A 27696-nucleotide genomic window follows, 5' to 3' on the forward strand; every position below is an offset into this window, starting at 1 on the left:
TATACCTATTCGAGACAACCGTTTGCAATGATCGTGCGCGTTTGAAATTCCTGTCCGATGGTCACGTGTTAGCCTTCGCAACGTCACCACGCTCGGCGTTCCCAGTGGCAACCCGCGGGATGAATCACCGGGAGCGCGGGTTTTGGGGTTGCCTCGGTCAACGCTTTATTTACCGTTGAGAAGTTGTATACCCAGTCACGCTAGCCGCGCATATCGGCTCAGTTCAACACCTCGTTCAACACGTTCGTTTTATTTTTTTCATTTTCCATCTTGTAGACTTCGCCAAACTGGATCCGATGGAGCCGATGCGCGCGCACGAACCACTTAGCGCCAGATACGTCATCAGAGCCGAAGGCGCGTCCGTCGCGGGCACGCGCGGCTCTGAGGTATTTTTGGCGGATTGGCTTTGGAGGCTGCGAATGTCACGCTCACTTGACGCCGCCGAAAGTGCCGCTCCCTCGTGGGAGTTATTTGGGTTTTCGGGAGGGAAAATACGCACCTGCATGCTGGCATGTCGCGATGAGAGAATGGAAAGTTTAAAAAAGTGGTCAAGCATCTCTGTCGCTTTTATTTATTGTGATGGGCCTTCTCGTATGCCGATTATGCTCCGTCTGTCCGTAGACGACGGTTCGGTGATTGATGACCGAAGGGGCTGGAAATATCGATATAGTTGCGTATTTTCCGCCGGATCTGCAGACGGGGGCATGGCCTCTGAAGACCAGTTACTGTACTTAAAATGTAGTTGCTTGTTCGAAATTTTGTTTATATTGATTTAGGCTAAAATTAAGATATGTTTGAATAGATAGAAAGATAAGCCTGATAGTTGCCTGATTACAACCAATTATTATTCAATAATGAGCCTGGTCCTGTTAAAATCTTTACCACTGGTAAAACTTTTCATAGCTTCGGTCATTCTTAACGTGTTTCTTCACCTCTAAAAGTTTCTTACTCGATCTCATAGATAATTACTAGGCAAAAGATGGGAGTCTGTCTTTTTAATCGATTTTAGGTGTGTATCATAATACGGGACATAAATCCATTCAACCTTATTATTTTGTTAATTTGAAATTTAAACAGGATAAGTAAAGTGATTCGATGATAATTTGCTATTGGTTTAGAAATAATTGAATTTTATTCACTCATCTGTTGGGGGATCGCATTTGTAACGTAAAAAGTTGATGCGCCAGCGGTGATGATATCACATATGTATGAGAAATAAATTTATTTCATCAAATAATTTGAATATTGGGCCCTTTTCCAACCTGTTGTGTCAATTAAAGCCAACATTTATTGTTCAAATCGTTTTTGAAAATCTTGTTGCTGCATATAAAAAAACAGAACACTGAAAAAAGTCCTAAAATATTCTTTTCAAACTGTGTTAGTATCAGGAATGTTGGATAAACGCACTACTACCGACGGTTGGTGAAATACGCACACGACTCGGTATATTTCTTTAAATATCATCATGCGGTACAAAGTCGGTGCAAATTAGTTGAAACTCTCAGTCCAAGTCTCAGGTTTATTTCACGCAACGCCATTGAAGATAAAGACTATAAAAAAACGACCGCTCTTAATTTCTACATATCACACGATTAAAACTATCACAAGCCTTGATGCACAACTCGCAACGTTTGCCGAGAGTTTATTGGACTACCGTGGTCCAGCGCCTGGTCTGGTGTGTCATGTCACATCTGAAACGTCCTTCCAGTCCTACCAGAAGGGGTTGAGATTGCCGAACAGTGGAAACCAGAGGAAACCAATGTTGGTTGACTCCATCGCGTCGAATCCTTCGTCGGTGATGGTCGCTGCCAGATCGTAGACGATCATTTTGGCCTGCGGGGAGAGAAAAAGAGCTTGTTTTGGTTTTGTGTTTTCGAAAATAAGAACCTTCGTGGGAAGGACATAAGGTGCGGTACTTACATCTCCATCCAGCAACGGTCTTGGAGAGCCGGCGATGGCCGACGGAATGTTATCGTCCTTGTTGCGCGGTGCATCGATGATGTTTGGCATCGGCCAAGACTCGGCAGTCTCGAAGGTTGCCAGCAGGACAACCGATACCTGCATCAACAGCAGAAGAAGCGCCCTGGCCTGGATCTTGTGCATCTTGCGGTGCGTTTGGGTGATTGGTTTGAGGCTGGAGTTCGCTAGAAAGCTTAAACGTGGTAGACACTTTTCCGAAATTCGACAAAATTCTTACTGACGGTTGATTCCCAGAATCAGAGCCGTTTTATAATACCTCCTCGTGAGGCGTAGAAAACTCTCGTCGTTGATGGTTCAACATCGTGGGCTCATGTGTAGCGCCGGATGCTATTTACATGCGATCGATGACGATCCAACTGGCATGCTGCAAGTGGGCAACCGTTTGTTTACATACGCGCTCTCCTAGCGCGTCCTCTAGCGTTTCCCGATCTTGGAACACTGAGCCCCAAAACATGCTCATCGCCATCTGTTTTGTTTCGTTCTTCCACCGTATGATTTGCAGTGAGGCCGTTCTCCGCCGGCACCGTTCGAAACGTGCCGTCGCGATCGAAGAGCACGTGGTTTTACTCGACAGTGTCGTCACTGTTTGCGAACTCCAACACGGACCCCGAACGAACCGCGAACACCGCGAATGGAGGCGCCAACTCCTTGATGTGAGGTCTCGCAAGCCTGCTCAAGGTAACTCCCCAGCGATGGTCGACAGTCAACGTTTGTCTTGCAGCGGGAGTGGTTCACGGTTTGCACGGTTAATTCAGGCGGCTCTGGGCTAGGTCCGTCTTAAGACCCGCCCCCCAAATTCAGATTCGATCGGAGCTAGAAAGACGTTAGAGCAGGGCGTTCGACAAAAAGTACACTAAAAACTGTAATGCTCGATCATTCTCATTCCCTCAATCGTCGCTAAGATGGACACCATTCCTTTAGGCCAATCCATGCGGAAGTAATTTATCTCCACCGAGTGAGGTGTTTGCCGTGTTTTTAGCTGCGCAGAAGTTCATTCATTGCAATAAAAAATCAACCGTGATGGGTTGCGATTGCTGTCCATTCGTTTCGAAACCACATGGCAGTTTTTAAACTCTTAATCAATTTATAAACACTTGAAATGTTGCCAGAATTAACGACGATTCGAATAAAACATGAAATGACAGCATCTTTTTAGTATTAACAATGGAATCAGGTGAAACATTAACGCTGTTCTAGTGCTTTTTAATGGATTTAAGGTTATGATGTTGGAGAATAAAATGAAAGAGTATAAATATATTTTATAATTCAACAAAATATTGTCTAAAGTTGTGTCACACAGAAAAGTATACCAGTTTTCTTTTACCAGTAACGGCAATGCTATAAATGAACGGTAATACAATAGTTTTCTGGTTTTTAGCATCTTCCATCATGCTTGTAAAACTATGTTTATATATAAATTTTCAAAAATGATCCAAATATTGCAAAAATATAAGTTTTTAAAAATTATGTGAAATTCACGCAATGGCACAACTGAAACAATGTTGTAACGCAACATAACCTACTAATGGTTATCTTATTTGTTAAGCTTTGTTACACGCATTTACGATTATTTTCTTCGCGTCATTTTCAACATTTCAGAATTTTTATTAAAACCTATAAAATAATAAACATGGTTTAACCAACTACGTACCCAATAAATGGCAACTATACAACTTTGAAGAGTTTTATTTTGATTATCCTCAGTACCATTGTAAAATTATAGTTGTTATTAAAACCATAGTGTTGCTTAAGTTATTACATCCGTGACAAATAATATTGTTTCAGTTTTAAAACATCGAATCATATCATTTAGCTTTTTTTTTGTTTTGGGGAACGTTACTGCGGGTGAAGAATTGCTGATTGGTGGTGATGATGATGAGTCCCACCTGTTACCGTCGGTGGTCAGTCGGTCTAAATACTATGGGGAGGAAACTAGAGATTCGAGGTTTTTATTCTATCAGCTGAAAAACATTTTTACAAAACACTATTCCCGAAGAGAAAGTTTTCACTCTCTTCATTTATTAATACTAATTTAAATTCTAAATTATGAACATAGTGATAACGTTTGCGAAGAATAAATCAAAGGCATGTGGGCATTTATTAAAGTAAATAGTAAGATATTTATTTTCGTTATGTTTGTTGATGCATTTTATACAATTGCTAGTTGAAAATAAGGAAATTAACGAAACAGGTACAGAAGAAGAAAAGATCTTTTGATGAAGGTTTTAGTAACCATATCCGTAAGGATATGCCCCATAACTGTAGGTGTATGGGTATCCTCCATATCCTCCATATCCTCCATATCCTCCATATCCGCCACCGTAGCCGTAGCCGCCATATCCTCCATATCCGCCACCGTAGCCGTAACCGCCATATCCTCCATATCCACCGTATCCGTAGCTGTACGATGGATAGTAGTGATGATAGCCGAATCCGAACGTTTCCGCCTTGTCCATGTCGTCCTTTTCTTCAGCACCCGTGGGCACTCCGGCAGCTTCGGCTTGCTCATTCACTGGCTGCGCCTCTTTGGGATCCACACTTCTTGCACTGCGTACCGGCGGAGGAGGAAGGTTGGCAAAGTTGGGTGCCATGAGGGCAGGAGCGCCAAACTGGGGAATGGGCTGGGGTTTGGGCTGCGGGGCGGCACTGGCCAGAGCCATCAAGGCGAGAAAACAAACGATCTACAGGGACGATCGACGAAGCGTGTTAAAGAAATGCCGATCTAAAGTTACAACTGGATAGTGTTCTTATTCCTACCTTCGACATGCTGCTTGCGGTACCCTTTTCTTCTGAACGACTTGGAAAGTTGTTTATGGCTGGAGCGCTGAACGAAAACTGATAATGGGATGGAATGGGAGAAATGGTTTTTATACCAAAAAGTCCAATTCTCACTGACGTCATCAGGTGTCGCCCGGTCCATTCTGCCGATGTCCGAAACTGGATTCGTGTAGTTATGATTAGCGGGGGCTGAGCTTTCCGTCGACTCACTCTTACGCGGCGGTTCTCGGTGAACAAATTGCCATCATAAATGTCATCAGAAGTCGTGAGAAATGCATACCATTTGTGACTCCTACCTAGATCAAGAATTTTTCTGAAACTATAAAATATATGCTGTAGTAACATCATAAATGATTCCAATCATCCTTACGAATAAACGGATTGAGAAATTTCTATCTTCCATGTATCCTGATCTAATTTATATAGAAAAAAACGTTATCCGAAATTTATCTGTTTCATAATCAAATATCTTTTTAGTTGTAAACAATTAAGCAAAAGCATCACGAAAGCTGCATGAAACGTACATTTTTATGAATTTAAAGATGCTTAAAAGACAATGAAAACTGATATATATGTTTCTATTTTAGTTAGTTAATTCGAAAGTAGTTTAAGCTATTTTTCTGGTGTTAACATGTAAGTCGAAATGTAGCGATGAAATCTTCATGGGTTTTATTGGTTATTTTACTTTTTACATGGTTTGAGTCATGCTGGTGGTACATCCCAGACCATAATTTTTGTCATCTGTACGCACTCATGCAGTTTGTCATAGTATCATAAATAAACTAAAATAAACTTAAGTTTTACTGATTGGTTTCAAAAGGTGTCACCATAAAAAAATCTTCTTTCTTTCATAAGTTAAAAATTGTAAGATAAAACATACGTTGGGGATGTCTAAAACAATTTAGTATTAAAAATGAGAAGGGTTCTTTATAAAATGAAAAATATGTTAGAGATCAGAAAAAGTTTTAATTTAACAAATACTGCCAGTGACTATCACCGTACTGTATCGATTGATATTTAATTAAAACAATAATTCTAGGTTTAATAGCTTATAATCAGAACATACACATGTAAATTAGTAAGTTCATGGTGGGTTTTCCACAAAAATAACAAAATAATCTTCTTGAATGCGTTTACTTTGACGCAAATCTCGGAGGCACGAGACATGGAATGCAAATTAGTTACCCAAAATACCAAGCCGTCCTGAGGGAAAGATGTAAACGGTGGCCCGATACCGGTTTTGAACTTCATACCGTTTACGGCGCGCCGTTGTCTATGGCGTCATGAATCAGAACTCGGCGAAGGTCCGATAATTATGACCAACGGGTCCATATAAAAGGAAACGCATTCGATGTAAGCACCATCAGTCTGCAAAACGAAACTTTCTCGTGAGATTGTGGAGCATAAATTGCGCTCAAAATATAGGAGAATGATCAAGGTAAACTCAGATTTGATAGTTTGTCTAAAACCAAACATGGGGTCACAATGAAAGCTTTTTTTCCAACAGATTATTTGCCTGGCTGCCTTTATTGCCGTTGTGGCTACGATGCCCAATGGATCCTCTCCGGTGAGCTCTCCTTCGCAGGAGCCAACGATTATGAAGCGAGCAGTTGATGCATCGGAAGGATTGAAGGTTGCTGAAAAAGAGCCCCCAGCAAAGGAAGCTACCGTGGAGGCGCAGGATGATATGGACAAGGCGGAAACGTTTGGCTTTGGCTACCACAAAGTCATTCATGTTCACGCACCGTACTATCCAGCTTACCATCACTACTATCCTCGGTATTACCCTAACCATTACTACGGGCACTACTGGTAAAGCACGGGCTATGAAAATTTACCGAGATTATTGTACATAGAGGAGTGAATAAAATAAATTGTATCAAAATTCCGACTCGTTCTTTTAAAATCATTTGATTATGAAAGATAGATTTGAATTTATTGTTGTGATTGTTGAAAGTCGGGCGTTTCACTAGTTCAGAATACGACAACTAAAGAAAATACAATTGTGAGATTAAAAGAATGTTTAACTTATTTTCATTTAAGCAAGAAAACCATTCTTATTTCAGTAAGATAACCAACTTCTGCTTCGTTATATTTTAAGGGGAATACTGTTTAATGGAACCTTTGTAAAAATAGTTCCCCATTCGTTCATGTCACACTTACTTCTCACACAACCTCAGCTTGCCGTTGAATGCAAAGTCCAAAACAGTTTAAAAAAACAAATAAGAGAAAAATGGGAGATATATATGCTGGTAATACTGGATGATACAAGAGCTGCTTTATTGCAAATAGTGAACAGCTTTACCCCTCGTATAAAACCACATTTTTCTTCAATGATTGTTGTTTCGGAATGGTGGGGTGGAGGAAGATACGGGTATTAGACTTATTGATATTTATCTGTATACATTTCTGTCAGTTGAAACTTATTAAGTAGCATCGAGCAAACTAAGACGAATATCTTTTTTTAACAAATAAATTTTGTAAATTATTCTTATTATTTTGTAAATTATCCAATTTAAACTTTATATTGATTAAAATATTTACGTGCGTAGAGATTTTCCTTAACAGGTTCACAGCTACAAAAAAAATACCTTACGTGTCTTAAAGAAATGAACAAAGATTGAGTAATGGTTTGGCTTTTCCTTGGATTTTTTTTTATTATCGCTGTGTGTTTGCTATTTAATAGATAACCATAAAACTAGTTCATGTAATTATATAACTAAGATACGAATAAATTCATGTATTGATTAAAGATATAGCTCTTATTGAGATATTTGTAGTGATGTAGAGAGTTGTTTATTTGATGCACACCACCAAGTTAGACACATTTTTAGTATCTTGTTTGGGTGGATGCAGAAGGTTCACTCCAGTGAAGGTGCTGATAAAATAGGCAAGGCAACAGGGAAAAACGGGATGAAATAATATTTTTTCACGCAACAAACAATTTTTTCTTCACAAAAAATCATTTAACGACTTTTAAAGCTACTTCTGGGTTGTAGAGGCTGTCTTACTTTAAGGCCTCGGACAAATTCCTTGAAATACGTGTTTCAAAACAAAAAAGTACAATTATACAGCGTATATAAGAAATTAAAATCTTATATAGCAAGTTAAATTTAATGAATTCAACGCAAGAAATATTAAAAATGCATAAGCTGTTGAAACTTACTTAGTTTAACAGCTCAATTACAAATACACTTCAAATAAAATTGCAAATACAAATTCAATTACATTTTACCAGCATGCATTTTTTAAATATTTAAACAACGCAATTTTTCAATGCTGATTTACGCTTCAAAAATTGGGGGAATTCCTTTCAATTAACACGCTGACGCAAACTAGATATGTAACGGCTACTCATCGTTTGTCACATTCCTGTAAACCTAGACCCAACCCCACGCGCAGTGAAATGATTTCGTTTATCCCGGTTTCTCCAAAAATCTGCGTAGATTGTAACCGAAATTTGTGACGTCATTTGACTGCGCATCAACCTATGAAATGGAGTTCGACATCGTCCAGGGGACAGTTTGGCCGATATAAAAGGTGTTCGAAGATTCGAAAGGTTTATCAGTTAGCGAAACGCACTCAAAACAGCACGTTCTCCCAGCATCTTCCATTCGAAACTCCGGCTTCGAGTTTAACGACAACATAATCATGTTCAAGGTAAAAATAAATTTGTTCATATGGCTTGTTAGAATAGCTCAATGATTCGATTATCACATCGTTTAGGTACTCTGCTTGTTTGCCATCGTGGCCGTCGTATCCGCTGGAATAAGTCACCCGGCTCATCCTTCCGCCCACCAACCGAGACTCGTGAAGCGCGAAGTGGCCATGGAGCCAGCCAAGGAAGCTGCGGTCGAGGGACAGGACGACATGGACAAGGCGGAAACGTTCGGTTTCGGCTATCACAAAGTGATCCATGTGTACCCGAGCTACTATCCGAGCTACTATGGGGGTTATCATGGCTATGGTTACCCGAGCTACTATCCAAATTACTACAACGGATACTATTATTAAAAAAGACTATAAAAATATAAAAAATATTTAACTTAAAACCCTGAACTACATGATTTTCAATGAAGTCTGCACTTGTTGGAAGAAAAGAAAGATCTTATTTGTTTAATTTTAAGCATAAGAGAGTACCGCCCGTTAAAATAGAAAATATAAATAATACTACTACATTTTTTCGTTTATCTCCGTGGAAAGTTTGTCTTCTCGTACAATGGAAGGTATGGTCTTGGTTGGGACTCGAATCTACGCCGTTGGAGAAGCGCCCCAACACTCGCGGTGCGATTTTCCATCCGGCATAACCACTCGGCTGACGCGAACCTGAAAAAAGGGGATAATTTGAAGAATACCGTCCCTCTTTTATATGCCAGAGGGTAGCGATAGGTTATAGAATTAATACAGTAAAGCTTAACGCAACTTGTTACAATCATAAAATAAAACCAACTATTACCATATATTATACCAACATAAAAAACGGTTTTGATTTCTTTAAATTGTCTTCATGTTCGGTATAACAACCCTTTTGAAACACGTCTTCTCTAAGGTTTATCCGAATTTTCTCGGTACGACTAGCCCGTGGTTGGTAAGTGCTTTCTTACTTCTTTCTTACTTTTTGCTTAGGGTTTTCGGGCATTCGCGAACATTCCAATGGTTTACGGGTGTTGTTTCCAGTCAAATTGTCGTACACCCTTGGCTGTTGCGAAGCCGAAAATTCTAGAAATGAAAAGATTCCGCCGGGAATGTTAAATAAAATAATGAATTCACTTTCACCGAATGAACCTGAAAGATGAGATGAATCTTCGAGCATATTCATGAAAAAGTGTGTATGATATAGAAAGTAAATAAATTTCGGCATATTATGTGGAATCGTGCTCATGTTTTTACATTCACTGCAACAGCCAAGTGAAATCTTATTTCCATCGTTTTATGTACTGTCCATGACGTCAAACATGGGATAACGGGAACGATGCGCAATTCGGCTGTATTGTGGATTTCCGCGTTCAGTGAGTTTGGTATAAATAGGAGTGATGCACAGGAATCTGATCAGCAGTCGATTTCGAGCGTAACGAGCCAGCAAACTTTTCAAGTGTGAAGTTTTTCACGTGTTCTTGACGCGCTTCATTTTGAATTCAGCAATGTTCAAGGTACATCAATATTTGCGCACTTATTTGCCAAAAAATGAGCGTCTGTCTAATTCCTTTTTTATCTTATCTTTAGCTTCTGTGCCTGTGTGCCATTGTGGTCGTTGTGGCCGGTAACCCACCGAGAGGCACAAATTGGCCAGCCTCCGGACCGGTTCCAGTGCGAAACATCGAGAAGCGGGAAATCCCAGGCCCATTCCATATCGAGCTAAATCGTGGCAACGAGAACGAGCCCATCCGGGCTATGGAGGGTCAGGATGATATGGATAAGGCCGAAACGTTCGGGTTCGGATACCATCACTACTATGCATATCCAAGATACTACTATCCGAGTTACTACTATAGCTATTATCCATACTACGGCTACTACTGGTAGATTAAGGGAAATGCAATGTAATAAAACGAAAAATAAAATTATTTATCCATAACTTTAAACATTAAAGAACGTTTTTGAAGACTGAAAAGAATCTTTAATTATAAACACATTTACACTCACACAGGAAAACAATTTCACAATCCTACGTAAATTATAAATGAATTCCATTTGATACGAAAGACTTCAATGCAAGCAAAGCGATGAACCTCTTGGATCATTCTCCACTGATTCATAACTTTTGTGTATCTAGAATAAATAATAAAACAAATATTTAATTTCTTGGAGTGGTGGCATAAAATGTAACAGAAACCACGTCATACACGTTTACTGGGCAGCCTATCCAGTCTACTACTATTACTATCCTGTGCCTTTCCTAATAACTTTTCCCGATGCATCACTCCATAATGAAAACTCAATGAAGAAATTCTGATTTTAAATAGTACCTAAATGACTGAAAAAAAATAGTACCTAAATGACGACATCGAAAAAGTACGATTGAGCTTAAAAAGTAAGTGATGGTGGTCGACTAAGGCTGGTGAAATGTACGTTAAAAGTATGTTTGATTTTTTTTTCAAATTTTATTTTCGGTTTCTTTGGTTTTAAAATTAACAGACCACAAAACAGTAACGTATTGTGGAAAAAATTTGGATAATAATTATTGAAAATATATATTTTAATTTCTACGTCAAACCCGGTCGTTCGACCTGAATAGAGACTAGCTGGGTTTTCTTCATCCTGGTTTCTCCAAATTTTACGATAGTCGATACCAATTTTTGACGTCAATAAGCGCTCCACTCTGGAACAGCAATCGGGATTTTGATCTCATGTGAAACATCGCACTCTCTAAAAGAATTCAGCTTTCGGTATAAAAGGCGTTCGGAAATTGGAATGGATCATCAGTTCGCGAAACACACTCTAAGCAGTACGTTCTCCCAGCGTCTTTCATTCGTAACTATTACTACGAGTCTTAACAACATCAAAACCATGTTTAAGGTAAAAATAAATGTGTTCATATGGTTTGACAGAAAAAGCTCAACGATTCGATTATCACATCGTTTAGGTACTCTGCTTGCTCGCCATCGTGGCCGTCGTGTCCGCTGGAATAAGCCGCCCGGCTCATCCTTCCGCCCACCAACCGAGACTCGTGAAGCGCGAAGTGGCCATGGAACCGGAGGAGCCAGCCAAGGAACCTGCGGTCGAGGGACAGGACGACATGGACAAGGCGGAAACGTTCGGTTTCGGTTATCGAAAAGTGTTCCATGTGTACCCGAGCTACTATCCGAGCTACTATGGGGGTTATCATGGCTATGGTTACCCGAGCTACTATCACGGCTACCACCACGGATACTATTATTAAAAAGAAATAAAATATATTTTAATTAATTCTTGAAAATACATGTGTTTACAAGGTGTATTTAACCCCTTCACAGTCCTGCCAAGTTGAGAAAATCACACACTGAAAATGTCACACTGTTTTTTTTTACAATTTTGTCTAGGTTCTGGTCTAGGATCGAGAAAAAATTATATTTTCCTACAAAATTTTGGAATTTATTGATTAAATGATGGTCAGTTTGCATATGCGTTATTTGTAGTTGTGATCAGCAATAATTTGCGATAATTAGCTACATTTTGGTTCAATTGCTTTGCTTAGTGTTAAATATATCAAAAAAAGTTTACAAACACGAAAGAACGTGTTTACGAAGCAGGTACTCTCGAAATAAACGACGCGCAACGAAAGTAGAAACAAAACGTGCGACAAAAAACTGCCCGAGCCAGGATCGGGCAAAGCAGTACAAATTCCATCCACTTGCCCGAGTCAGGCTCGGGCAAAACTGTGAAGGGGTTAAAAGAAAGAAAATGAAATCTAATTTTAGCACAGCCAGGACATAATTTAGTTGTTAAAAACAAAAGACTACTGGCATCTAGAAAAGCCGTAAAATATAAACTGTGTTTGGAAAACCAGTGTTTTTTCCACATGGGTCGATAAAATGGGAATAACTAGGTTGTTTGGTGAACAATTTATATGAGAAGTGAATAATTCGATGAAAGGATGATCATATAGTGTTCATGTTATATATGAATAAACATATGGAAACACCTACCAAAAACTAGGTTTGATTCAAATTCCGCATATTACATGAAATTCAACTCGTGAATAATATTATTTATAGTATTTTGATTTGATCGTTTGACATAAAACTTGTTGGAATTGTACCTCTTAAACGATGACATTAATGAATATTGAAAACAGTAGCGGTCCCAGAATGAGGTCATATGGGATACCAGACAAGTTACAAAATGTTTCAGAAAAGCATGACCTTTTTCAACCCAAATTTGAAGTTGCTACAGGTTTTAAATAAATTTATTACTAGATTCTAAATTTAAAGTGCTATCTTTGATACGTGTTCGTTGGAAAGTTCTATTTAATTATAATAAAATCTATTTAATTAAAAAAATTAAAAAATTATATCATCGGTATTAAATGGTGGGTCTCGCATTTGCATCATGAATTGGTATTTTCATGCGATCCCGGTTTTCACTACTGAATTTGCATGGCGTCACGGTGTTAATTGATGAGTTGTCCCTTTCTGGAAAGACGTTCGAAATTCCCAAACGCAATAGGTAAATATATTGCGTTTCAAAATAAACTCAATCGGTATACGCGCAGATTGCTCAAAACTCCTTTTTTGAATTCCTTAAATAATATACAACAGTTGGTATGTTCTATATCCAGAATTTGAGGTATACATAAGAATATAAGTACATAAGGTACATACAAGAACGATTTGGTTATGAGTGCTAGGTCACGTGAGAATGACTTGCACGAGTGACGTCATTCATGCTGTGGCTGACTTTTTGCAGCCCGTTGTTCTGCAACACCGGTATAAAAGGGTTCGCATCTCGTGCAGTAAGCCATCAGTCAACAATTTGGTGGCAAATGCGCATCTCCCGCAGCTGAAGCATCTCGAGCAAAACGATCATGTTTAAGGTACGTTGTCGGTGAGAAGAACTAACTTGAATAGTTGTATCCACGAGTGTACATTGAACTTCCTATCCAATAGGTTCTGTGTATGTTCGCCGTGCTCGTTGTGGTGGCAGTTGGAATGCCGCAGAATGGCGCGGAATGGCCAGCCCCAGGACCGATTCCCGTAGGAAGACTTGTTAAGCGGGACATTCCAATGGCATCTCAACCCGAGGCTGAGCAGCAGCAAGTCACAGGAAACGAACCGGTTGGAGCAGTAGAGGGTCAGGATGATATGGATAAGGCAGAGACGTTTGGATTCGGATATCATCACTACTACACATATCCCAGATACTACTATCCGAGGTACTACTACGGATACTATCCACGACACTACTATGGCTATTATTGGTAAATTTGATTGGAAGTAGATGAATTAAAATCAAATGGAGAAAAAAAAGGATTTTCTAATTGTCATATTTTCTGATGCAAGGTAAAGCATAATTTGATGTGAACAAAATAAAAAATATTCGGTATAATAAATGATCTTTTGTTATTTAAAAAAAAACTTGTGTTGTACAATTTTTGACAGTTGAACTAATTTTCATCTGGGGCTTAAATATAATAATTCATAATTAACCAACGGCATTTAATTATGGAAAACATCAGAATACTCATAAAATCTTGCGATATGTGGAAGGAAATGCAGAAGCATTTCACTTACGTGATCAAGTCCTACACAACACTTCTTACAAGTAAGTGAGCGATCAACCAAACCAAAGATTTTAATCCGATTTAAACTTCTTGTTTAATGGCACGTCATCCCTATTGGTTCTTGTCTTTTTTCTCCAAAGAGATACTTTGATCTACTGATAGACTGTATCGTATAGACCGATAGAATTTGATTTTATTATTTTTTCACATGTACAAAGATTTATATGGGTAAATGTATTTATATTTACCCTATAGTTGTTTGCTGTGCTGATAAGGTGATTTTTTCATACCGCATGACGGGCCTACAAGACGTTTTCCCTTTTAGTACGTGGATAGTCCGACTTCTCGTACAGGGGAGGGTGATTATTATTGCTAAAATAAGGTGATTAATATTGTAAAAATCTTTAGCTTCCATAAAGTGTAACTATATGTTTAATTTGAAACTCAATATAAACGTCATTAATTTTAACAGGCTGGAAATAAAATCTTACGATCGTATGACGTGTGAAGAAGAATTTCGAAGGTAACATATCCAGAATTTGACAGTCGTTTGCCGCCATGCTGGCAGGAGGCCTGACCCAATATATCCCGAGGCTAATCTGGCACGAACGAGCAGGCAATTAACATTCCCATTCGAATGTGAATAATCTGAACGGAAACAGAGAATCCATCAATTGACTCTTCTAAAATTAATCGAGGTAAAGCCCGATTTGCGTCGAAACAATGTACTTCATGTTGACGTCAAGCATCAGTTGACGCATCGTTCGGGGATTCGTAAAATATTTGCTGGCAGGGATAGAATAAATTCGGAGTATAAAAGCGGTTCAGTTCGATCAGTGCAGCATCATTCAAGCATAATAACCGATCGAACTAGAAGCAAGTCGTTTGGTATTCCTCTCTTCATCATAACACTAATTTTTTTCCAGTGTCAAGACACAATGATTAAGGTAAGCAAGAACTGCTTTAAAAATTAGCATATGTAAATGATTCCACTTGTTTTTTTTTTTTACCGATAGCTTTTGATTCTGTTTGCCGTTATTGCTGTGGCCTCTACGATGGGTAGTGAAAATGCACCCGGCCTGGAAGGACGCGAGGATGCACCGCAAGTGGCCAGTGTAAGCGATGATGCACAAACATTTTCGGGAACCACGGACACTCAGGAGGATATGGACAAGGCGGAGACGTTTGGCTTCGGGTATCGAAAGATCATTCACGTTTATCCGCACTACTACCCGAGATATTATTACGGTGGATATTACCCGCGGTATTACTACGGTCATTACGGTCACTACTGGTAAAAAAGTATTATATTTTTTGTGAAAAGTTTTTTTGTGAGAAGTTTGAGCTGCATCACATTTCAAAATGTTATCACAATGAAATTGATCAATAAAAAGTCCAATAAAACTTGGAGCAATTGCTTTACAGAGAAACGTTGTAAGAAATTAAATCCAAATACACTAATTCACATTATTTTTCGTCCAATTCAATGGAGTGCATTTGACACGACACTTAGGATCCGATATAAAATAAGAAACAATATATTTATCGATCCCACGACAGACGCTTCACGTATTTACCACTTGCACTAACACCGATGGAGATTTTGCAAAAAGAAAAATGTTTTTCTTAAATATGTGTTACTGGAACAATTATCGAAGATCACTTGATTTAACCACGAAAAGTACAGCTAATCAGTACGATGATCAACAAACTTGAACTTGCACATTCAAGTTTGGAAACGTACGTTCCCCTATGACTTTCATCAAAATGTTTAAAGCAATTCAACAAACAGTTTTTCAATAAATTATTGTCAATATTTAAGAAAATTGACTATTCTTTTCAAATTTTTAGGTTACTAACATCCTATAATTTGTTTGTCCTGTTTGAAAGTTGATAATAAAGAATTATTTGATTTTGCAATTGGTTTAGAACTCCTTCATGAACACTTGCTACCCTGACCATGGTTGGTGGAAAAATGATTATCATTTCCATGTCAGTTTTCTGAAATCGGAACAAATGCATACATCCATACATTCCTACACACAGGCAAAGTATCCCTACTGTCTAGAGTCCCAATAGGGATTGATGTATCCAGGTTACCAACACTGTTACGATTTTTGGAACCATTATTTGTTGGGTGGTGGATTTTGCCTATATACAAGACCAGTGGAATACATGATAACTATTCGTAACAATGTTGAGAAACAAATACTTCTTGACGAGCTTCATACATTCAAATATTCTTTAACCAAGCATAAGTGAACCAAATGAACGCCATTTTTTGGAGCATGTCTAGCCAAAAACGATTTAAATATTTTGTACTCCGCATAGATCTTAACATTGAAACTGATGTAATAATATACTTTTACAAGTATTATTATTTTTTTCAAACTTTTTACATACAATAAGTCATTTTTTTAATGTTCTTTCAGTTTGCGCTCATTATTAACATTTGTTGCCTTTGTGACATCGATTGCATACAGAAGGGATTGTCAGGAACATATTTCATAAAAAAAATAAAAACAAATGTGCGGTGTTACATTCGGCGGCAAGGCACACAAAACTGGAAATTTCGGTTTTTGGGACCAAAAGCTGCGATTGACGTCAATGTGGCCGTTTTTGCGCGATCAATACCTGGGAGAAAGCACCACAAGCACGGAGGAGTGGGGAGGAAAATATAAAACACCCAACGATACATAGCTGTGAGAGAAAACTCCCGCCAAATTAATGGCAAGCATGGTCCTCTGGCGAACCTTCCGCAAGCGTGCATCTCCTTGCTCCATCCTTATGCATCCGGTGTATCGACAAACGACGGAGATGGGATCGCCTGTGTCCGACCGAGGGCTCGACTCCCTGGAGTTGTTGTTGGTGCCGATTGAACTAAGCGATAGGTACCAATAAAGTTGGTATACTTTTTGAGTTATTTTTGCGGGATTCCTGGCATGGAACGGTCCTAAACTGGTTTAGTAACGCAAATCGGTACGTTCGGTCCGTGGGCCGGATCGCTGGTCGAAGAATTGGTATTAATTGTGTGGGGTACCGGGGAGGACTGGTGGGATTGGGAATTCTTGGTGTGAAAAAGGCCAATTCGGGAAGGTAGGCAGCGATCGCCTTTTTGAAATCGGTCCCGCCGTTTTGGCCTTCTGTGCTTAAGCAACAGCAATGGGAGATTTGGTAATAGCTGATGGACTGTTTCATACCGAACTTGATTGTTGAACAATGGCGACAATAAAGAAAAATATATAAATAAATAAATAAATAAATAAATAAATTACAACTGTTAAGGCGACTCATGTTATACTGATTTTTGAAGAGACCGTAAATTACCGTTTTTGTGCTACTGTACAAGTCTAATGAAATGATGAATTACGGAAAATAGTTCGAACAAAAGAAAAACGAGCTGAGCAGCAAATAAAAAAGTACGCAAAGTAGCAAATTATTGATGACTCAACTTTATTGAATAAAACATTAAAATTAAGATACGATTTAAAAACACAGTTTAAATCTACTCATATACGATTCACTGAACTGGTCACAGTCCTAGTTAGGTTTATATTTTTTCCCTCTTTCCCTCTACTCATATACGATTCACTGAACTGGTCACAGTCCTAGTTAGGTTTATATTTTTTCCCTCTTTTAACTGAGGTGAGTTGAAACCAAAACAAAATGGCTACCAAACTGGGTTAAATCAACATGAAGCAATTCTTCAGTTCTTTTTGATGGTGTTTCACAACAAATTTAATGAGTCATTTTTTTTACCGATATGGCAATGTACAAAAGGACTAACTTCAGCTTCAGAATTTTCTAATATGTATAGAATTAGATATTATATGTGAAATTCTTAAATAAATGTTTTTCAAATTGTTAATGTACATGTTTGTCCATGCCAAGTCACTTTTAATCTTGATTTTTCAACATATAACTATCTGCAATTATAATGTTAATCCGTCTCTTTTGTGAGTCCTGTGGTAATCTCTCTGTTTCAATAAATTTATGTGGATACAATTTTTTATGTTTTTTGTTGCTTCATTTTCGTAACAATCCCACAAATAATTTTTACTCAATATATGAAACTTGTTTTGATATCTGCAGTCGTCAAAAAATATCTATGCTCTGGCCATTATACTTGTAGAGATACAGTTCTTATTATATTAGCTTGAGCCGTTTTTTCTGTATGGAAAAGTTCGTTGGTTATTTCGTTATGTTGTGTTTTTTAAAACCACACCCAAAGGTGTTTCTTCCTACGTTTTATGCGCTGTTGTGGAAACAGCGTTGGTTTTCAAAACTTGGCTATACAGCATACACCGCGATCACATATTTTTAGGCTCCGAAACTGAGCTACAAAATTCGCCCGGCTCAGGCAAACAGAACCGAGTTGATGATCGCAACCCCTTCCAATGATATGGATTTGTTGGTACTGGTTGAAAAAAGGTTGTTTGAAAAACAAACGCATGCGTTTTCAATGGGTTATTGTGTTTTTGTTTTCCACCAAATGTAGAAGGAAGCCAAAATAATTAATTTTGGATCAAAGTGTAACAAAACGCTTCGGTACTGTTTTGTCAAACGTACCATTTGCGCAGTGCGCTTCATCGGGTTCGATTCGTCTTTTTACGATCCTCTATCAGTTCAACAATTCTTTGGGATCACATTTGAGAAGATGGTTTACTTCCGGGTAAGATGCTGCCGTCATACTGATGGTCAAAGTGTTTGCATGACAGGTTTTTCTATCCCATAGCGTCGCTTGTGCATGCTGATCTATCTACTTTGCGTTTGGTGCAGGGTGGGCCATCAGCAGCCACTCGAACAGCGACTGGTGGCAGCGGAGCCGGGCGATTCCACGGAACCGATTCCGGCCATCTACAACACGCCACCCCAGTCGCCGGTGAAAATTCTCCGCGAAACCGGTCCCATAACGGAGCAGGACAGCATGAAGGCACCGGACGATATGCAGCAGTCAGAATCGTACACCTACAGCTACTACCGGCCGTTGTACTATCCGGGTGTGTACTACTCGTACTATCCACGCTACCGCTGGTACCGTCCGTATTACTACTACAACTGGTGGTATTATTGAAAGGCCTTGCGTCGTCAAAAAATGAAACCCAAAGGAGTGTTTATTCAATCGATTCATTTCAGTGCACGTTCTGTTTCTTCCCTAATTGCACTTGATTTTAGTTTGATTTGTTCCGCTCTAGGTTCGGTTTCACCGCACGGAACACCATCATTATATTTGTGACGCCAAAGTCGAATTGGTTGTCACATTAGTTTTGCCAACAAAAAAAAAAAACATTTTTAACCTTACCGGAAAGTAGGTCTCACAAAAAAATTCTAGTTAATTCAAACTGAAGCATGCAAAAGGAAACCGGTTAAGGCAAAGCTAAAAAATCCGCGTGTTATAAGGCACAAACTATATGTGTAAAAAACCGGTCCATCAAAGTAGAACCACTGGAGCGTGAGTTTTGTAAAAGGGGTGTTACTAATAAAGAGGCACTGATGCAATTCTCTGGTGTTAATTTCCTGAACAAACGTCAGGGCGCGAACGGAACCTTCACCTCGAACCATCCCCTCGCATATACAGCGTCACGTCGGTTTCAAGGCCGTGGCATATTCTCTCCAAGCGTTCTACCATCGTTTGTTTTGTAGTAGGACAGTTCTTGTTTGTTGTTTTCGGAGGCTGGTTCAAGCGGAACCGGTCTTATGACTGCGATCGATCAATGGCGAGCAGCCGGCTTGTTTTGCCCCCTCGGCATTAAGATGTTCGGATGGCGAAATGGATACTCGTGGCGCGACAGCGTGTTACATAATTATGGAACCCCGGATTTATTCTGATGAGAAGTTATCACATTATGATCGATGAATGCTTATAAATAAATAAACCCAAGCAAGTGCGACCTTCCTGCGAGCGTAACCGGAAGCAGTTAATGAATTTTGATATCGGCATGCGACGAACATTCATCCTCGCCCGTGCTTCACGTGCAATCCAAAATAGTAAAAGGCCCCCAAAGAATTTCCGAACCATGCTTCCTGGCGCCACGCTAGTGGATCTGAAAGTTCGAAACTCAGTTTTCAGGCAGTGGATCATCGACATCGTCGAGCGAGAGGCTCGCTTTCGAGTTGGGTGCGGCGGTGGTCGTGCTGGTAGTAGATTCGGTCGTGTGGGAACTCACCGGCGACAGCGAACCGGACACCTTCAGGCTGCCGCTGTACGAGCTGGGTCGGGAGTCCTCGGACGAAGAAGACGACGAGTAGCTGCTCGAGTACGACTTGTAGGCTGGGTAGGACGAATGGGACGAGTAGGACGAGCTGTCCCAACCGGACGAACCGTGCGAGCTGGACTGGCCGGCGTGTTTGGCGAAAAGCAGCAGCTTTCCGGCGCCGGCACCGACCACGGCACCCTTCACCACCAGCGCACCGATGCCGGCCAACCCGGCCAGGCCGGTCAGTAAGACTGTGGAGGATGGGATGGATAAGAGCACGAGGTTAGCGCTTGAACTCCAGATAGATTTAGGCGGTTCGTACCAATCTTCGGATCAAAGAAGGCCGATTCGGCCGTCTCCAGATCGTTGGTGTCTTCCTCCTGCGTCAGCTGCTCACTCCACACCAGACCAACGATCAGCACAAACAACAGGGCACTACTCGGCTGGAACTGCTTCATTTTGGCAACACACCGATGCAAACAGATGCGTAATATCCTAGAACAAACTTTGCCCGGCGGCTCACTCCACTGTAAAAAATCTCTACACTCGGTTGACAGAACACACCACAAATCACACCACCTGTTGTTGCTGCTGTTGTGCTGCCGACTGATCCGAGTAGGCCACCAATGAAGGCTTTTATACGGCGCATCTTATCGTCGCCCCTCCTTTGGGCCGGCACCCCGACGGGTCCTTCAGTCTGGACAGATTGACACACTGTTCGAGTACCGGCGGGGGCCCACCGTGAAGCATCGATTTTCGGCGTTCCGAGACCGCGACCGAAAACATCCCTTCCCTCGTAGCGCGTGGCCGAGCTTAAGCGATCTTTAAATTGGGCTCCACGTAAATGCGAATCCATTTCCCGGTTTTTCGGGGTGGCACCGGCACCGTTTGGGCACCAGCTGTTGGTCCCGAGGACGACTTCATAATGAGTGGAGCTTTATCCGGCGCTGTGAATCACTAATTTCCATTAGCTGAAGAGAGTCCGGTGGACAACAACAAGAGCTCCAGTTTTTAGCACCGTATTCGGTGTGGCAACCCAAAATAATTTCAGCCAAAAAACACACACACGACAAATCCTCTGTTGTATCATCGGCAAAGTCAATGTTTCCTCGTCGTCGCGACCAGGTGTCGAAGGAAAAAGCTGTCGCCAATTAACATTATGCTGATGAACCCGGTTCGTGGCTCCGCCTTAAACCGCGGGCAAGACCTTGATCTGAAGCATATCGTGACCTTCACACGAACTGATCGAAGTTCTCGCCGGGGCTCAATGCCCTCTTTCTCCGTCTGACTGCGGCACACGTGGGCACTTTGGGGCTGGTGAGTGTCGGTTGCCAAATTATCTTCCCCTCTCCCCCGAGTCGAAATGACGTATTTGTTCTGTGAAGAGGGCCGGTTTAGCAACAGTTTGCAGAAGGATGCTTAACCTGAATCGCGGTGATGCAACGGTGGTGCGAGCGCAGAGAATCTCCAGAAGGCTCGCTCGATGAATGGGTTAATTGCCGTGGGGCCCTCAAGTGCACGCTGCATTCGAGAGGCTCTTCGGAGGCAAAGGGAGGCTGCACGGTTTGTCCGCGTCCTAACACGGATTCGAATGGGTGGGGTGCATGTGTACCGCTGGTACGCACAATTTAGCGCCGTTGTCGTCGTTGACGGTGCAGAGGTCAGGCTGCAACGAAATCGAATTTGCGATTGAAGGATGCAGATAACTTTGCCGTTAATTGTTGGCCGAATAAACGGTTCGATAATTATAGTGTACTTCCCATGATTGGCAGCTCGATGCAATGGGAGAGGTCAGCGTTTGGAAAAAACGAAAAATAAAATTCGCTCGCCTTAACTCCCGAACGATGGTCTCCATCACTTCGATCAAAAAATGTTCCGATGACCGATCGCTGGTGGTTTGAAGATGACACAAACGATGCATGTCGGATAGGGGGAGGTTAAAAAAATAGAAGTAGACAAACCGGTCACGTTTGGGAAAGCCCCTAGTTTCGCGATCCGGTTTTTCTTGTAGGGGATGCGATATTGCGTGCCACTTGTGGTAACATTAAACGCCTTTATATTGAATCTGTCTGTGGTGTCTTTGTGCAAAAAAATTCTGCTCTACCTAATTAACGTTGGTTGTATATTTTTAGACAACTTATGACAACAGAAAAAATGCAGAGCTGACATTTTACAATAATTTTTCATCTTGCACCTAGCTCATTTCGCAACCGAAAGAGAAAACTGCTTAGGACTTGAAACGCATAATTTATTCACCCAGTTTATCGGCCCGCTTCACTCGCCCTTGGGTCACTGCCCTCGCTGGGGAACCTTTTCAGTGTGTCAATGCATTCAGAGGGCCTCCACGCGACAGTTAAGGGCCCAATTGACCTTCGCTCCGCACAGGGTCACCTTTCAGGTGTAGGTTCAGGCTTCGGAGGGCGAAACGGTTGGAACAAGATGATCCACCTGAAGGAGTAAATGAAAGATAACCGGATACCACCAGACTTCGGGGTGGGATGTTCATTTGCATACGATCGAGCGCGATCCGATGGCGGTTTATTATATTTAATATCGAACGTTTCATCCACGTAAAAAACACCAAGTGATCCTATGCCAAACTAAAATTTTTTAGCTTTACAAGATTTTATAGATTTCAAACAAAATCACTTTTTGAGTAATTTTTTTTATTCAATTTACTTTTGCTAATAAATGGTATGGTTTGAGCAGCTTAGCAACTCATTACAAAAATAATAATAACTGAAATAATGACACTATAATAACTCCGCACATTATCAGATGAGAAAATGGTAACTTCCAATGACAATCATAGCCTTCACATTTTGATTTGATTTGTTCAAAGGACTATTATTGAACTAAAAATAAGTATTTATATCTTAGTTGAAGTAGTAATTAAGAAAAAAATCACAAACTGAACACAATTTACTTTAATTAGTGCTAGACGTCCAAAACTGCGAACATTAAAATCATGGTAAAGGATAAATACAAACATTTTGCACATTTAGACAATCAATGCGTTACTCGCAAATGCCGTACTTGTATGGGGAACTCTAATAGCTTCCCAGAATGTTAGAGCTCGTTCAGGCCCAGACACATTTAATTTTTCTAACAATTATGGAGCGTCAATCTCGTTATTCAATACTTTGGCTACGATCGTTGTTTTGCAATATTTTGGTTGTGGGAAAGAGACTTTAAACCTAATATCGAACAACGAACACGATAACATATTTGTGAAATATGTAAGGGGTTCTATGAACCATAACCTACGACACTTAAACAGAATTAGCATAGACGCATCTGCATGCAAGTTTGAAGGTTATTAAGTGAATACGTTGAATACGAAAACCAAAATTTGGCAGTCATTTAAATAATTTCCGGTCTCCCCCGCAAGGCGATCTTGACTTTGAAGATCAAAGTTTTCACCTTTTCTAAAAACTGTTTCATGGTTTTATGTCACCACACAACGTCCTCTAAAGATTTTTTTAGAGAGAGCACATTTTTTGTTGGTAGAATTTAACCTAGAATTAAATGGTCGAATTGGAATTCATCGTAAATCCATCATCGGTAAGAAAAAAGCAATCCGATTCTAACGAACCGCGCTCACCTTCGCGACTGTTTGCTGTATGTTTTCCATTTTTTTGCGCCATTCGTTTACCTTTAAATCTAATTCGTACGACAAATTACGCTCCTTCCGAACTGTGTAAACGTTCAACGCGAGATAAATACAGGAAAACACACCCCATTTTTTTCAGAGGAGCGCACGCAGCGTGCTGGCAATTACCACTTTGATCGAATCAATCGAGTCCGTTACAAGCATGTCAGCACGTGGCGTTCGGCCAAGGGTTCGGTTTATTAGCAGAGCCGATTCACACTCCGTCAGTCGCTCAGGTGCCGTTCCCAGCTGATGGCGCTGGTGCGCGGTCGATCGCCATAAGTGTGCAAACCGTGGAATGGAACCCTGCCAGCAACACATTGTTGCAGTAGTATGCCAACTCGGTAGGAAAAGTTAATTTTAAATAATCCATTTTTACATTTCATCAACAATTTTGGCAACACGTAAGACGGAGCAGGCAAAGGAAGAAATCAAGAAAAAAGTTTTAATAGCGCGGAATATCGGTGATTCTGCGGTGACTTGAACGACCTTTCAAAACGTTCTATTCTTTCAAGCGACGAACCTGGCAACCGATTGGCAGGAGCCATTCGTGGGATTTTAGCACCTTCCAACGAGAACTAAACCCCCGAAAATGCCATTTGACGTCAAAGGAACGAAATATATGACACCGAGCTTAAGAATGTTGAGTTGGGGCTTAAGAGTTTTGCAACATCGCAACGGGGGACTGGCAGCAGCGTGGGCTGGAAAACCCGCTTTAGACAGCGACACTGCGGAGACGTGGTTACGTGGTAGAATGCACTGCTTCGCATGCGTTCGCGCCTCACAAACCTTCGCGTGTGCGCAAAGTGCATGTCGTGCTGTTGGAATGTTGCAGTTCACCTTTGTCCCCCTCACTCTCGCGCAGTAGCGGCGCGCAGGCTTAGTAAAGTGGGGAGGTTTTGGCACTATATGGCCCACTGGGGGTTGCTTGCCGTTTGGTCGGTGTTCACCGCTGCAGGCTTTATATTTGTATTTTTATTTTTCCACTGGCCGACACACGAATGCCGGGTGAATTCGTGAAACACACAATGACACATTCGTGCCTCCCTTCTCCCACTACGTGGCGCGTTCCGCTTACCCCGCGCCCAGTCAAGGTCGACCCGTCGACGGCGCGGGTTCCCTTTCTCGCACCAATCATCTGGTTTTGTTCGTGGTGGTCGTACGGACGGAAAGTGAAGTCGCGCGCGATTTTTGCAGCGACGGTCCGTTGGCGTTGTTAGTTCTGTTTGGTCCGGCCTGCGCGACAGTCGTAGAGCCTCGTCGAGAGGGAGAGCTAGTGCAAGGATATTAGGTCTGGCCAAGAACGCATTCGGTGCCGCGTGCCAATTGATCTTTCGCTCGCTCTTGCAGTGCCATTGGTGGTTGTGTTTGTGTGTTTGGGTGTGAAATATTGCCAATTTGTGAAGAGATTCGACCGAAAAAGGTCTGTTAAATAATATTCTTCATTCTGCAAACATCAACCGTGCCACAAACATGTGTTCTGTGAGTGTTTACTTTTGGAATTTGCTCTCCGACGTGATGTGATGTGAACGGTGAAAATGATTTCCTTTCCCCACTGCTTGTATCTGTTTTTTTGTTTCATGTTCACGCCGTCGATGCTGCAACGGATCGTACGACCCCGATTGCGCACGCATAGACTGTGATCGCGATGGTGGACGGGCTGCGACGGGCGAATGCGACCCAATCGCCGCTCGGCGAAGCCTTGCTCGGCTTTCCCAACCGTGACCTTTCCGCTGGCGCCACCGACGCGATCGATGACGACCCGAGCAGCGTGGATATGATGGTGAAAAAGTTTTGTGAGTTTTCCACCAGGCAACCGGAGCAAGCAACTGTGTGACTGACCGCACGCATACCCTCTCCATTCCAGTTCGTGGCGCTGGTGTTCTTCCTGTATCTGGTGCAGATCGTTAAGTTCCTGACGCTTCCGCTGCGCGAACGGCTCGAGCAGCAGGAGGAAGTGCAGCGCATCAAGCGCGTCTGCATGATCCTCGTCAAGGTCCTCCTGTCCGGGGCGGGCAGCTGAGGAGGGGAGGAGGAAAGAGCGCTGCAACCAACTCGTACCAACCTTTGCGCGCGTGTCGAGATATACTTTTTCTTCATACTTTAACCCAAACCGGTCGAACTTTGAACCGTTTCACGACGCTTCGAGTTAATCGCGGATCGTGCGGCTTTTCTCCTTCCGGCTGACGAAGCTTTTTATGATGCAATTTCCAAGTGCAACACACACACACACATCCTACGTACGAGCCGGACATGAAAGGCGGACGCCATCGCGGCGTTAGCGGGACCGCTTGCTTTTTTTTTATTTACTTTGCTGACCCATAACACGTCGCGGCACGTGAATTGATTTGAAAGTGACAATTTTGATACATCGCCGGTTTGATTGCGTGCCACTCGTGTTGGGTTTTCATTTTTTTTTATTGCTTCACTATTTGCTGCCACTTCCTACCCTTTTGCACTGCTGTGATTACGAAAGCAAACGCGCGCTTCTATTTTTATGAGCACCGTTTTTCTGTACCAAAACCACCGAAAATGAAACGAAACAGTGGTAACGGCGAGTTCGATCGATCGTGAGCGGTTTGTGATGGGTAAAACTAACTAAAACCCACCGACGTATGGAGTGGCCGATGGTGTATCGAGCATGGAGACCCCCACCGTGTGGGAAAGAGAGCGCACAAGTGACCGATTAGGATTGTGAATCGAAAGGAGTGGGCAAGATAAAAAAAAAACTGTATCCATAACTAGGCGCACGCATCGGCCCCAAGTCGTACAGGAATGTTTCTTGTTTGTTTCGTGTTTATTACGAAACGACAGTGAAATGAAACGATAGCATAAAATCATTATGAAATGTAAATACCGCACCCGCGAAGTAGATGTTGCCTCGACCGAGCAGCCCCAAGAACAACCAGCTTAGGACCGTTCGGGGGCAGCATGGACGGTGTTACGGTGCGTTAGCAGCGATCGATGTTTCTAAATCGTTTGCCGTCCGCGGATCGAGGGGCCTTTTTCAAATAGAAAGGCGCCTCGTTGCTGATCTCACACTTATCCATGGCGAGCAGCTCGTTGTAGAGAGGGTGCCCTGGCGAACCGGTTCTGGCCGCTGCAGCACATGCGCCATCACCACCAACCGGTTCTGGAAGGCTGCAGCTTTCCACAACGCGCCAGGCTGATCGACAGGAAGTTTGGCATTGAAATGCGATCATCCTTGCCCACGGGCGCCAGAAGACACAACGACATGAAAGACACGACAAAAGGGCATTAACATGGCGAAAAAGAGACGGTAACTTCAAGGGTGGGTGTTGGTGCATTGTGTATGTGGAAGGAAAAATGCATCCACCGGGCCGGAATTAGTATTAGTATGCGAAAGGGGACAGGTGTGTGCATATGCAACGTGCATCACGAGAGGGTAATAAAAGTCAGTCATTAGGAACTCGTTATGATGTAGAAACGGTTCGAATAAACACCACATTTAACTGTGTGATTTGTATAAAACATATTTTATGGCTTCATTGCATTATAGAGACACCGAAATTGAACATGAAAAAAAAGAAACATCAACATCAGCAAAGTTTGGAAAGAATTTGAGAAATTAACTGTGGAAAATCAGTGAACATAGAAAAGCAATATGATTTCATTAACAATTTGGATAGTGAAGCTAGTTAAAGACCAAGCGATAATAAGTTCAAATTTCCATTAAATATCAATTGAACAGACATCGTAAAAATCTTTTTTTTTTTTTGACGTAAAACCCATTAACGTTTGCATTAAAAAAATAGACAAATTTTCATCGGCGATAAGAAAAAAGTTAACCGAGCTAATTGAATGAAATACATTTTTTTTGGAAAGTTACATCTTTTAAGTACTTTCAAAAAATATTCCGACGACCAGTA

At 41.4% G+C, this 27696-nt stretch overlaps 9 protein-coding genes across 9 annotated transcripts; 7 read left to right on the forward strand and 2 right to left on the reverse strand.

Annotated features, from left to right (window-relative positions):
* Positions 1-4205: 4205 nt before the first annotated feature.
* Positions 4206-4640, reverse strand: LOC131294190 (uncharacterized). Its single transcript, XM_058322236.1, has one exon. The coding sequence runs from the start codon at positions 4638-4640 to the stop codon at positions 4206-4208; it is 435 nt and encodes a 144-aa protein (XP_058178219.1).
* Positions 4641-6187: 1547 nt separating this feature from the next.
* LOC131294191 (uncharacterized) lies at positions 6188-6574 on the forward strand. The gene is made up of 2 exons (XM_058322237.1): positions 6188-6196; positions 6266-6574. The coding sequence occupies exons 1-2, from the start codon at positions 6188-6190 to the stop codon at positions 6572-6574; spliced, it is 318 nt and encodes a 105-aa protein (XP_058178220.1).
* Positions 6575-8409: 1835 nt separating this feature from the next.
* Positions 8410-8772, forward strand: LOC131294192 (uncharacterized). The gene is made up of 2 exons (XM_058322238.1): positions 8410-8418; positions 8485-8772. Exons 1-2 carry the CDS (start codon positions 8410-8412, stop codon positions 8770-8772), a joined length of 297 nt encoding a protein of 98 aa, XP_058178221.1.
* A 1127-nt stretch (positions 8773-9899) lies between these two features.
* Positions 9900-10281, forward strand: LOC131282055 (uncharacterized). Its single transcript, XM_058311443.1, has 2 exons — positions 9900-9908; positions 9982-10281. Exons 1-2 carry the CDS (start codon positions 9900-9902, stop codon positions 10279-10281), a joined length of 309 nt encoding a protein of 102 aa, XP_058167426.1.
* A 984-nt stretch (positions 10282-11265) lies between these two features.
* On the forward strand, positions 11266-11638 carry LOC131294193 (uncharacterized). The gene is made up of 2 exons (XM_058322239.1): positions 11266-11274; positions 11342-11638. The coding sequence occupies exons 1-2, from the start codon at positions 11266-11268 to the stop codon at positions 11636-11638; spliced, it is 306 nt and encodes a 101-aa protein (XP_058178222.1).
* A 1623-nt stretch (positions 11639-13261) lies between these two features.
* LOC131281672 (uncharacterized) lies at positions 13262-13658 on the forward strand. The gene is made up of 2 exons (XM_058311020.1): positions 13262-13270; positions 13344-13658. The coding sequence occupies exons 1-2, from the start codon at positions 13262-13264 to the stop codon at positions 13656-13658; spliced, it is 324 nt and encodes a 107-aa protein (XP_058167003.1).
* Positions 13659-14895: 1237 nt separating this feature from the next.
* On the forward strand, positions 14896-15255 carry LOC131294194 (cuticle protein 14-like). Its single transcript, XM_058322240.1, has 2 exons — positions 14896-14904; positions 14974-15255. Exons 1-2 carry the CDS (start codon positions 14896-14898, stop codon positions 15253-15255), a joined length of 291 nt encoding a protein of 96 aa, XP_058178223.1.
* Positions 15256-18614: 3359 nt separating this feature from the next.
* LOC131294196 (uncharacterized) lies at positions 18615-19031 on the forward strand. The gene is made up of 2 exons (XM_058322241.1): positions 18615-18629; positions 18693-19031. The coding sequence occupies exons 1-2, from the start codon at positions 18615-18617 to the stop codon at positions 19029-19031; spliced, it is 354 nt and encodes a 117-aa protein (XP_058178224.1).
* Positions 19032-20016: 985 nt separating this feature from the next.
* LOC131282451 (uncharacterized protein DDB_G0271670-like) lies at positions 20017-20612 on the reverse strand. The gene is made up of 2 exons (XM_058311924.1): positions 20477-20612; positions 20017-20405 (listed from the first exon to the last, which is right to left on the reverse strand). Exons 1-2 carry the CDS (start codon positions 20610-20612, stop codon positions 20017-20019), a joined length of 525 nt encoding a protein of 174 aa, XP_058167907.1.
* Between the last annotated feature and the right edge of the window lie 7084 nt (positions 20613-27696).

The sequence above is a fragment of the Anopheles ziemanni genome, chromosome 2, assembly GCF_943734765.1.
Source record: "Anopheles ziemanni chromosome 2, idAnoZiCoDA_A2_x.2, whole genome shotgun sequence".
Taxonomy (NCBI): Eukaryota; Metazoa; Arthropoda; class Insecta; order Diptera; family Culicidae; genus Anopheles; species Anopheles ziemanni.

Bases quoted from the DNA above. Each gene is read 5' to 3' on its own strand.
- LOC131282451 (XM_058311924.1), bottom strand. From the start codon at position 20,612: ATGAAGCAGTTCCAGCCGAGTAGTGCCCTGTTGTTTGTGCTGATCGTT. The intron at 20,406-20,476 runs GTACGAACCGCC...CATCCTCCACAG, and splicing joins CTTCTTTGATCCGAAGATTG to TCTTACTGACCGGCCTGGCC.
- LOC131294190 (XM_058322236.1), bottom strand. From the start codon at position 4,640: ATGGCTCTGGCCAGTGCCGCCCCGCAGCCCAAACCCCAGCCCATTCCC.